The sequence below is a fragment of the Phacochoerus africanus genome, chromosome 15 (genome assembly GCF_016906955.1).
Source record: "Phacochoerus africanus isolate WHEZ1 chromosome 15, ROS_Pafr_v1, whole genome shotgun sequence".
Lineage (NCBI taxonomy): Eukaryota > Metazoa > Chordata > Mammalia > Artiodactyla > Suidae > Phacochoerus > Phacochoerus africanus.
This window is the reverse complement of record NC_062558.1, coordinates 49,780,861-49,793,231: the sequence shown is the minus strand read 5'-3', so window position 1 is coordinate 49,793,231 and position 12,371 is coordinate 49,780,861. Positions and strand designations below refer to the sequence as shown.

At 49.3% G+C, this 12,371-nt stretch overlaps 1 protein-coding gene across 2 annotated transcripts; it reads right to left on the bottom strand.

Moving 5' to 3' along the window:
* Positions 1-339: 339 nt before the first annotated feature.
* SNRPD3 (small nuclear ribonucleoprotein D3 polypeptide) lies at positions 340-12,361 on the bottom strand. Of its 2 annotated transcripts, XM_047759629.1 has the most exons (5): positions 12,177-12,334; positions 11,140-11,200; positions 10,372-10,515; positions 2,307-2,499; positions 340-565 (listed from the first exon to the last, which is right to left on the bottom strand). In XM_047759629.1, the coding sequence occupies exons 3-5, from the start codon at positions 10,495-10,497 to the stop codon at positions 504-506; spliced, it is 381 nt and encodes a 126-aa protein (XP_047615585.1). In that variant the 5' UTR covers positions 10,498-10,515; positions 11,140-11,200; positions 12,177-12,334; the 3' UTR covers positions 340-503. The 2 variants fall into 2 exon arrangements, with proteins under 2 accessions (XP_047615585.1, XP_047615584.1); XM_047759628.1 differs by lacking the exon at positions 11,140-11,200 and having other exon boundaries at positions 12,177-12,361.
* Positions 12,362-12,371: the final 10 nt, after the last annotated feature.

Genomic DNA, 12,371 nt, shown 5'->3' with positions numbered 1-12,371 from the left:
CAACACTACTTATGAAGCTGTACAGGAGTCTTGAGGTTCTCTGAACTACCTCTCAATACTGATTACTTTTTCGAATGCCACCAGGGTTTCACAGGCCAGGACCACGTGTGTCATGATGTTCACAAGCACCGTGTAAGTGCCTGTGTCTAAGGATGGTGAGGCCATCTATGTTTTTGGAGCTGTTCCAAGGGCTTAACTAGCAACCAGCCTGGAACAGCAGCTTGCATTCGCTTATCAATAACCACTACTGGCATTTCCCCAGGACATCTCAGGGTGTCAAAGTTTAACCCACTGCCAAAGCAAACAACAAAAAACTCCAAAAGGAACACAGTCTTTGTATCCTCAAAAAGAAAAAAAAAAATTTATTTAGTGTAGCATTTCCCCTGATCTAAAGAAAGAGATGCCAAATAACCTAGGACATATACACCAGCACACACCTTCCTGCCTCACATCCAGATAACCTAAAGAAAACATGAGGGCAAAGTTCTGTCCAACAGATAAATTTATCTTCGCTTCTGGAAAATGTTTCCACGGCCCATTCCACGTCCTCTCCCTCTCGCAGCCACTGAAAGGTAAGGAAGAGGACAAGGCCAGGTCAGTGAGTCCTCCACCAAGAGCAGCCAGCACCCCAAGACATCGGCCCAGGAAGGGGCTTGAAAGGCCACCCGGTCCAGCACCACGTCTGCCCTATCACATTTCATGGGGGTTGGGCATGGAGGAATGGAGACCCTGTCTGGCATCAGAACTGGAAGGCCTCCCACCTTCCAACCCAGCACTGGTCCCCATGAGAGCTCAAGTCCTGAGAGCAAAGGTGTTTTAGGAAGCCAGTCTAGGAACCACAGAGAAGATTAAGTCTCAGAGCTGGCCCAGGGTGAGCTAATAAAACATGACAGATGCATTTAATTCACACTTAAAATTGTGAAACAAACAGATATTAAATGTTAACATCTATTGAATCTGGGTGAGGGTTTTTATTACTTTCTGAGCTATTTCGCATGTGCGAAATGTTTCATAATAGGAAGGAAAAAAACATAGACAAAAAACAAAAACCAATCCCCATATACAGGGCTCAACAAGACTGCTGTCTCTGTGACCCATGGGTTCTAGGAAGGGCCACTCCTTTGAAGAACAAGTGAAAATACCCTGATGGCAACTAACTGCCCCCACCTCCTCTCATAGAGCCCGGAGCTGACCAGAAGAAGGATGGAAGCCCTGTGAGAGCCTGGCCACTAGCTGGGAGGACCATAGCAAGGGGATGGGAGCGGCACAGAGGCTCAGGTGGCAGTCAGGGGGCCACTGCCAAGTGCCTCCCAGTGCCTTTTGCTAGGGAAGCTGGTACAGTTAGTGACAACGAGGGCAGCCCTCCCCTGCAGAGAGAACAGCAGTTCTAGCACAAAGCTGGCACTTCTGAAAAATCACTGCTTCTTCAGGACAAAAGGTCCTGAGCTTCTAGTTCTATCTCCCTATGAACACTGCTCATCTAGGAAGGGCAAGGAGACTGTCTGATCAGCTTTCTGGAGGGTATTTTAAAGGATTACTCTGCTGGGTCTTTGAATTCAAAAGCTACCTCACATAGAACAAATGTATAGCAGCTGAAGACAGTGAGGTGGGAATCCAGTGACCTTTCTGCACTGGAATCTTCTCATCAACACTAAGACTGCTCCTAATGACTGCACTGGCTTTCTTAGCTAATCAATAGGGGGAGCAGAGCTTTTCAGGACCCAAATATAAAACTGATTAGGCTAACCCAGAAAAAAGGTCAGACCAAGTAACCAGGAAGAGACTAGTCTTTCCAAATGCACTATAAAGGAAGGACTTGTTTTCAAACATAAGAAGCTTCAAAAATTTAAGTTCGGCCCCCTTTAATGAATGGGTAAAAAGATGGCTCACAATTCCTTCTCATCTGAAAATGGATTCCCTCCACATTTCCCCTATTGATGCTGGGAATCAGTAGACACCCCCAGCCTCTTGAGAAACTATTACCCCATTGCTTTTAGAAGTCAGCCAATCCACACTGCAAGGCGCCTCTGCTCAGCAAACTGGACCAGGGCCAACTTTCCCCAGAATTTCCAAAAACAAAAGGCCTCCAAGACTCATTACAGGACACATTTGCTCTTTCATTTAAGTCCTCATCTTTTTTCCAAGGAGCTGCCTGGGATTTTGCATAAGCCTGTGAACAGGATCAGGTGGCAGTGGGTGTGGAGACACTGAGGTCAGGTCACCCACACCTCAGCAATAACAAGGCCCATTCGTAAAAGGTACAGGACACACTCACATGTCACAACCAGTGCAAGAGGAGCACCTACCTTGGGCCTTCAGAATTGCAGCTTTTCCCCGACCGGCTCCTGAGCCTTGGTTTTTATTTTTCATGCTCTTTAACATGGGTGCGTTTTTCAGCATGTCAGGCAGAATCAGAAAGCGGATCTTGCTGCCACGGATATACACCTGCTCCAGCTGCGCCACTCGGCCGTCTCTGTATGTGACTGTGATGTTAGACATCTGGAAGGAATACCAGCTGGTGAGGAAGGGCCCACAGTGCCAGCAGAGAATGGTGCCTATGGAAGACGAACCTCGGCTAGTGGAAGGGGAGTCCAGAAATACAGAAACTGGCACCACAAAATAAAGCTGGGCAGACTCAAGGGCACCTACTGTGCTGAGCGCTTTACATATATGGTACTCATAGTAGCAGAGTCCCCCCCATCCCTTTGTCTTTTTTAGGGCTGCACCCATGGCATATGGAGGTTCCCAGGCTAGGGGTTCAATCAGAGCTGTAGCCACTGGCCTACGTCACAGCCACAGCAACATCGGATCTGAGCCATGTCTGTGACCTACATCATAGCTCACAGCAACACTGGATCCTTAACCCACTAAGCGAAGCCAGGGACTGAACCTGTGTCCTCATGGATGCTGGTCAGATTCGTTTCTACTAAGCCATAAATGGAACTCTGAGAAGTCCCATTTTTAAACATAAAATGCAGGGACTCCTGATTTGAACCCGCTGGCCTGGCCCTGAGTGCTATCATCCAGCCTGTCCTGCCAGCATGTGACATGCTCTCAGCAGTGAGAAACGATAAGTGCAACAGCTTAGAACTGCCTGCCCCAGCTCTGCATCCCTTCTCACATCTGCCTGGCACAGAGACTGCAATGGCACCGCGAGAGGGTCAAGAGTGTGTACTTGATGTGGTCCCTGCAGTTCCAAAGGACACAGTCTAGCAGGTAGCCACGGACCAGGTGGTGGAGGTGGCAGGGTGGGCATGAAGGGCCCAGAGTGCAGGAGGGGTGTGAGGCGAAACAGGACCCTGGAGCAGGAACCAGCAGGGGATGGGATCAGGGAACTGGGACTGAGGACAGGGTGGTCACCTCGGGGACTATGGGGGGCCCTCACATTTGTGGACAGGGTCAGGGGCGGCGCTAAGACAGACGAATATGCCAACATGGACAAACCAGGGTTTGGGGTGGGGGGAGGCTAGAGGTGAGTCCAGCGAGGAGACTCGCTGGGTGTGGGAAGGTGACACAAACCCACCAGTGTCACTCTTGATAGGCACTCTTTTTTTTGGGTCTTTTTGTCTTTTCTAGGGCCGCTCCCACAGCATATGGAGATTCCCAGGCTAGGAATCCAACTGGAGCTGTAGCCACTGGCCTACGCCAGAGCCACAGCAACACGGGATCCGAGCCACGTCTGTGACCTACACCACAGCTCACGGCAATGTTGGATCCTTAACCCACTGAGCGAGGCCAGGGATCGAACCTACAACCTCATGGTTCCTAGTTGGATTTGTTAACCACTGCGCCACGACAGGAACTCCTTGATAGGCACGTTTACCAGAAAACATAGTTTGTTTTACTAGCCTTCTGGATGGAAAAGGATCATAATTTATTTGGAATAGGCCAAGCCCACATGGTAGAGGGGTGTGCTGGCTCCCAGGTTTCTGACTTGTACGTTGTTATCTTAGCCTTATCAGCTCTTTAAGAGCTAGCCAGCCACCCAGCCTCTGCCTGAGCGCCCAGTGAGCAGAAAGACCAGCTGCACGCCCAGGCCACCCCTGCTGTCTGTTTTACAGGCTCTGCTGCTGCCAGGCCCACTCTCCTCCAGCACATCCTGATACACCACACTCCTCCCTCTGTCACCACCTCCCCAGCCCACTCTTGAGTCCTTGACAGAGGCTTTAACATAAGATCAACAACACTGGAATTCCCACTGTGGCACAATGGGATCAGTGGTACCTTGGGAGTGCTGAATCACAGGTTCGATCCCCAACCCCGCACAGTGGATTGAGGCTCTGGTGCTACCCCACACAGTGGGTTGAGGATCTGCCTTAGGTTGTAACTCGGATCTGATCCCTGGCCTGGGAATTCCATAGGCTGCAGGGCGGCCCAAAAGGAAAACAAAATACACTTCTGCTCAGTGCTTTCACAAACAGCGCATGTTCAGGCTGAAGCAAGAAAGAGTCCAGAGTCAGTACTCCTATGAAAGCCTAAGAACCAGGCTTGCTCCTGTTCTTGAGCTTTCTCATGGTACCAGCAGAGAAGTAAAGCCCACCGGCCCTCCACCAGCTGCACAGCCTGTCAACAAGCCAAGCCCGAGCTGTGTCTGCATCATGAGCGGAAGGCAGCAAGAGTGTGAACTAGTTCACTCAACTTCCCTAACCACAAGAAACACAGATGGTATAGGCCAGGTGCCTGACCAAAATGACTCTGTGGTGAGAGAAGATCCTAGCACAGGTCTCTGTGCTTGTTTCCTCACATCTGGGGCCGAGATGGACAGTGCGGGCACCTGTGGACCATCAGCCACCTCACCCACCTGTGGGGTACCTGGTGATCAGTCAGCAAATGTTCAGGCCCTTCCCCACCCCACTGTTCCTCTTATTCCTCTGATCCCCACTACTCATTTTCCTGTGTGAAATCTGACACAGCTGGGGGCTGGATGCTTCCAGAGGCAATGGGATACAACAGGCTTAGTCTGGGCCTCATTTCAGAGACTGTGGTCAAGACCACACACTTGGCAGCCAGATGCGTGAGTTTAGCTGAGCTTCTTCCAGGCCTGGTCACCCTGGGCATCTGGAAGCTTGTCCTCAAAGAGGCCCTGTGGTGACTGAGGGATCTATTGTATATAAAAACCCTAACAGGGTGCCTGGCACAGAATGTACACACAATGAATGGAACTTCTGGTACTATTAAGCACACAGCCAGCTGGAGACAGATCCTAGCTGGACAAACTAAACTAGGACTTTAAAATACATAGCAAGGAGTGCCTTTTGTGGTTCAAGACCCCAACTTAAGTGTCAGTGAGGATATGGGTTTGTTCCCTGGCCTCACTTGGTGGGCTAAGGACCTGGCATGGCTGTAGCTGTGGTGTAGCTCCAATTTGACCCCTCGACCAGGAACTTCCACATGCAGCAGGTGCAGCCATAAAAAGAAAGAAAGAAAAAAAAAAAAAAGATTTAAAATAATTAAAAATAAACTATGTAGCAGCACCCAGATCCTGATTTCTAAATTCTATTCCCAACCTGTAAGCAAGCAAGGCTCCTAAAGAAATGGCTGATTTCAGAGCTGGGCGAGGGAAGGTTAAAAGATGAAACTGTAACAAACGTCTTGCACCAGAAGGTAAGGATGTGCTCCCAAAAAATGGCCAGGACACCCCAAAGGACACAGGCATCAGCCTGAGAGGCTCCTACTACTGATCAAATGTGGGATAACTAGAACATCAAAATAAGTAATAATAACTATCAACTATAACCCGTTTAATGAAACATAGTGGCAATAGGAGCCCATATTGATAACACCATCAGCTGGAGTTGAATCAGTCCTGCAGCACTGGCCACAGATCACGCCTGCCTTGCAGTTGGGGGTTGTTGGGAGAGCAAGGCTCCCCACCATCCCAGTCAAACCTCAGGTGCTCAGAAGTGCCTACACCCCGACCCAAAAAGCACAAGGGACCTCACCCTAGGTTTAACACAGGCATTCATTACATTCCCAATTGTCAAAAAAGGGCCACTGTAAGAGGTTATGTTAAAAATACCCAAGGAGGGAGTTCCCCTCGTGGCTCAGTGGTTAACGAACATGTTAGTATCCATGAGAATGAGAGTTGAATCCCTGGCCTCGCTTGGTCAAGGATCTGGCATTGCCGTGAGCTGTGGTGTAGGTTGCAGACACGGCTCAGATCTCAAGCTGCCGTGGCTGTGGAATAGGTCAGCAGTTATACCTCTGATTTGACCTGTAGCCCGAGAACTTTCATATGCTGCAAGTGCAGCCCTAAAGACAAAAAACAAAAAACAAAACACCCAAGGAGAGTTCCCATTGTGGCTCAGTGGTTAATGAACCCAACTAGTATCCATTAGAACTTGGGTTCAATCACTGGCCTCGCTCAGTGGGTTTAGGATCCAGAGTTAATGTGAGCTGTGGTGCAGGTTGCAGATGCAGCTTGAATCCCATGTTGCTGAGGCTGTGGTGTATGAAGGCTAGAAGCTGCAGCCTGGGAACCTCCATGTGTCACAGGTGTTGCCCTAAAAAGACAAAAAACAAAAACGACAAACAAAAAACACCCAAGGAGGAGTTCCTGCTGTGGCGCAGTGGGTTAAGAATCCAACTGCAGAGGCTTGGGTTGCTGTGGAGGTGCAGGTTCGATCATTAGCCCAGCACAGAAGGTTAAAGGAGCTGGCGTTGCCACACCTGCGGCTTAGACTCAGCTCCCTGGCCCGGGGAACTTCCATATACCACAGGTGCAGCCATTTGAGGGAAAAAAAAAAAAGTCTCTCACATCTAGTGCCAGGGAGAATCGCACAACTGATATTTTATCAAAAGGACACGTTGCACCTCGGAACTCATGGTGTCCCTCTGCCTGGTCTCCAAGAGGCTTAGAACTGAATGTGCTCGAAGTTTACACCTGAATGTACCTTTAATAAAACATACAGGGATTCTGGGTCACATTCCTGGATGCTGATGACCTGGCATCACTCAACCGGCATCCTGGCCTGTCTACTTGGTCCTACCACATAATTTTTTTTTTTTGTCTTTTTGTCATTTTTTGGGCCGCTCCCGTGGCATATGGAGGTTCCCAGGCTAGGGGTCAAATTGGAGCTGTAGTCACCGGCCTACGCCAGAGCCACAGCAACGCGGGATCCGAGCCACGTCTGCAACCTACACCACAGCTCACGGCAACGCTGGATCCTTAACCCACTGAGCAAGGGCAGGGATCAAATCCACAACCTCATGGTTCCTAGTCGGATTCGTTAACCACAGAACCACGACGGGAACTCCTACCACATAATGTTTTGTAAGCCATCTCTCTTTTTTAAAGGGAATAGAGTAAAAAGTAAGCACTAAAAACCCGAAGTAGTTTCCTAGGAGAAAAATGTCCATGCCAGTCATGGCTGTGATTCTCTCATGTTTTCCAAATCTTTGCAGTGTGTGACCCACACCAATCTTATGATTAAAAAAAACCCAGGAGTTCCCGTCATGGCACAGTGGTTAACGATTCCGACTAGGAACCATGAGGTTGCGGGTTCAATCCCTGGCCTCACTCAGTGGGTTAAGGATCCGGCGTTGCCGTGAGCTGTGGTGTAGGTCACAGATGCGGCTCGGATCTCGCGTTGCTGTGGCTCTGGCATAGGCCGGTGGCTACAGCTCCAATTAGACCCCTAGCCTGGGAACCTCCATATGCTGAGGGTGCGGCCCAAAAAATGGCAAAAAGACAAAAAAAAAAAAAACCAAAAAACAGCAAACACTAACTCCATCTACTCTCTAACCAAGTACAAGCAGAGGAAGACCCAAGAGGCTGTTCTCATACTCAAAGGACAAACTGACTGGGACCAGGGAGAAAGGAAAACAGCAGGCACCTCAGGACCCTGGTCTCCCAATCCTAGACAGGTGAGTCAACCATGCAGGTGCTGCCTGGCTCAGCTCTACCACAGCCCACTGGGTATCATCTAATGTGGCAGGTTTTAGGTAGAGAGCCTATGAAACTTCAAATCTTGGCACGGGCAGAGTTATAGGCTGAAATTTACCCCCTGGCCTCCAATTCATACACTGAAGTCCTAACCCTCACCACCCAAGAATGTGACTGTATTTAAAGACTGGTTCCTGAGAGTTCCCTGGTAGTCTAGTGGTTAGGACTCTCTCACTGCTATCTGTGGCCTGGTTTTGAGCCCTGATCTGGGAACTAAGATCCCAGTCAAACTGCCACACACACCCCTTCCTCCCAAAACTAAACCTTTAGAGAGGTAACTGGGCCCTAATCCAAGGACTTATGTCCTTACAAGAAGAGATTAGGATACAGACACAGGGAAGACCACGTGATGACAGAGGAGGAAAACAGCTACCTCCAAGCCAAGGAAAAACTCTGGACAGATTCTCCCCTCATTGCCTCTGAAGAACCAAGCCTGCAACACCTTGATCTCAGACATCTAGCCTCCAGAACCCTGAGAAGAAATGCTTGTTGTTTTAGCCACATGGCGTAGAAGATTAATACTGGTGGGAGGCAGGTGACATGAGGCTCATTTACTCTGCACCATGGCCCTGAGGCCGAGGGGGTACTGATTTAGAAAGGAAGGAACAAAGGATGAGGGTGGTCCAAGCTCACGCCAAGTCATGCTAGATGCCAGGCTGCAATAATTCCAGATCTGTCTATCACAGGGTGTATGTGTTTACTTCTTACTGGCCACTGTCAGAGACCAACAAGGTGATCTGGTCAGACACTGTCACAATACAGATGGGAAACCTGAGGCCTTGGAAGCTCAGAAAGTTGTCCAAATCAGCCGTGAATAAATACAGTAAGGTTCCCTAGCCTGGTCTTGCACTCGACTCACCAAACTAGAGCACCTCAAAGTGGATGCAGATGTTTCAGACAAGACTGGCCCTCTGACAGCAGTATCTCACAGAGGCAAAGGAGGCCTGGCCACAGGACCTTCAGAGAGCCCACACCGCCCACCTCTATGGCTTCAACATTGAGGAGAGACACCTGCAGCCACTGATGTCTATTTCCCTGAACACCAGGGAGGGTCCTAGCTGGTCAACCTGGAAGGGAGGATGCTCAAAGCTACAGAGAAATCACAACAACCAATGAAGCAATGGATAATTTGGGCACCTGCCCTACAGGATGACCTTGGGTGAGCCATCTCACCTCTCTGACCTCCAAGTTTCCTCAGCTGGCAAGTATCAACAGGTATCATATGTTGACATCTACAACATGTGAGGCATGGAGCTAGCTGCCCCTTGGCCCTCCACACTCATCTGATCTTTAAGAACAGCCCTGGGGTGGGGTGTTACCTCAATAGCAATCTTGGGAGTGCCCTACTCAGCCCTTCCTTCAAGGGACAGCAGGCTTTGTGGCATGCCAGCCCCCACCTTTGGGATCACCAGAGCACTCATCCTGAGGCCACTCTTTCAAGCTGCCAGTGACCTACCACAGTGGGTTCCTGGTGCTAGGCCATTTTGGCCCCACACCAGGCTCTCCCCATGAGCAATCTCTGCCTGGCTAAGACTTCCTCAGAAATACATGGCCATCTAAGGCTCTTGCTGCTCAAGCCTCCTTCCTTTCGCCAGCGTCAGACCAGCATCTTAGACGTAAAGCTCTCCTGCTCCTTATCCTTTACTGTCAGCTCCCCCAATATCTTTCTTGTACAACTAATTCTGTTCCCATTTTAGAGATGAGAAAACTGAGGTGACTAACATCTCCAAGGTCAATCAGGATTCAAATCCAGATCTGATTCCAAAGCCCAAGCTCTTAAGAAAGTGTCACACACTTTGTAAAGTGATGCTATATAAATTCACATAATTATTAGCAAAATCAAAGTACTGCCATCAGAAGGGCACCATGTCAAGAAATGGCTTCAATACTTATTAGCAAGTAAGTACAGTAATTAAGTCCTTTATTCTTATCTTTCCCATTTTATGGATGACAAAGCTATCACCAAAACCTTACCTCACAGGATAGCTGCTATAAATGCAATCAAAGAAGATACCTCCCCCAAGAAGAATGGCAAATAACTACCATATATAAGTGGAAGATTTACATATGGTATCCAAACCATATGGTATGCAAACTGCAAAGCACTGGGCAAACAAGTAGGGATGAGTTACTAGCGACCCTGAACCTAATGGTTCTACTGAACATTGTGCTACTTCTCTTAAACAGGCCCCGAGATATGGGAGAAAACGGTTTATGGGGTTGGGAAACAAAGGACAAAATTAAATATTCCAAATGGCTCTTACCTATGCCCACATCCCTGGTATCTGGAACAGTGCCTGGCATACACTAAGCTCTCAGTAACTGCTGAATGAGAACTTCAAAAAGACCCTCAATCGCCAGCTTTCTGTCCTCCAAGACACAGGCTCAAGCTCCCCCCCAAAAGGCTCATGTGCAAAGCAGGATACCTGGCAGTTCATGTTGTCCTCGGCTTCAATGAGCTTCCCTCGGTACACCTCTCCCGTGTTCGTCTCACAGGTCACAATGTGCCCCTCAGCCTCATGTAGGACTTTAATCGGCACACCAATAGACATCTCGGCAGGAAGAGAATTCTACAGAGAGAGAGAGAGATAAGAGTTCATGGTTCAGGGCCTGAGAGGCATGTGGCACAAACCATCCCTCACTCAAGGCTGGACACTCTGTAACACTCAGCAAAAATGCCAAAGGCGTGTTTCTTTTTTTTAACTTTTTTTTTTTTGCTTTTTAGGGCTGCACCCCCAGCATATGGAAGTTCCCAGGCTATGGGTTGAATAGAGGCTACAGCTGCTGGCTTATACCACAGCCACAGCAACACAGGATCTGAGGCACATCTGCGATCTACACGACAGCTCACAGCAATGCCAGATCCTTAACCCACTGAGCAAGGCCAGGGAGCGAACCCACATCCTCACGGATCATAGTCAAGTTCGTTAACCACTGAGCCAGGAAGGGAACTCGCAAAGGAACTTGAAAAAGTAGCTTAACCCCAGCTTGAAGAACATATCTGGCAAACAAGATGCAAGATTGGGTGGGGAGGAACAGGGGGGCTAGACAGAGGGAAAGCTAACAGGAATGAAAAGAATGCCTCTCATCTCCCTGCTACCACAGGTCCCTTTATCTTTATCAAATAACTATGTTGCAGCAGAGGGGGTTGGAAGGCAGGTGTACTTGTTAACCCAAAGCGTGGGTAACATCACCTTGAGAACGTAGGACGTAGACCTGAGCTGTCCAAAACAGTAACCACTGCAAGTTCTGAAACTGAATAAAATTAAAATGAAATAAGGAGCTCCGGCTGTGGCGCAATGGGGTCTGAGGCATCTCTGGAGCCCTGGGACACTGGTTCGATCCTTGGCCCACCACAGTGGGTTGCTGCAGCTTCGAGGAAGGTGGAAACCATGGCTTGGATCTGATCCGTGGCCAGGGAATGCCATATACCTCAGGGTGGCAAAAAAAAAAAAAAAAAAAGAACGAAAATTAAAATCAAGAAGAGTCCATGCATTTAATTCAACCCAGTAAGTGCTCTTTGACTCTCCATTTACTTCACCATCAAAGTTAAAGGGAAAATATCAAAGTATTCACAAAGTGATAATGTGCTACACACAGGAAATGCTTATCTTGGAGAAAAAAGGGAATCAAGGCAAGCCTGACTTGACCTTAAAAGAGGAAAGCAGTCGGTTTTTAAATTCCAAAATGGTCAGCTGAAAGGTGGAATACATCCCATGTATTAAAGAGAAAAAGGAAGAGGAGTGAAAGAGATAGGCGCCCTTCGTGAGAAGCCTCAGAAGTGTAGATTTTATGCTGAACGCAATGGGGGAACCACGGCAGGACTATAGGGAAGGAATTATCCCTGGAAAAGGCAGCAGCACTTACAAAATGGTTCGAACACAGCTTAGATGCAGGGAAACTTGATAGAAGCTTGTGTAACGGTGTAGAAAGCATGAGGGGGCGGATGGAGGCAGGGAAGCAAAGGACTTGGGAAGGAAGCAACTAGCCAGAAACGACCTCAAGACCTGGATGCTTCGAAAAACACTGGCCTGGGGAGGTATGGAAACTGAAGGAAAAGCTAACGACCTCACTTCCAAGCGCTAGTGAGGCGACACTGTCTGGTGGCCCGGCTTCCCGCTCCTGTCCCTCGGCGAGCCCCGCGGAGCTCCTCGGCAGCGCGTCCTTCTCTAACCCTCTACCCCTCGCGGGTGCCTCGGCCTCCCCACGCCCGCCCCCAGCCTCCCCTCACCGCCTCAGGTCTCCTCCTCTTTCCCGGTGCGGCGGCGACTCTGCCGACTGCGAAGCGTGAGACAAGCGAATGGCGGGTCCCGCGCTCCCAGAATACCACGCGTTCCCAAAATGCCTCGCGCAGGGCCCGCCCCCTTCCCTTTCCCAGTGGTGAGCGCGGTCTCGTCCTCGCTTCCACCTCACCCCACCGGCTGGG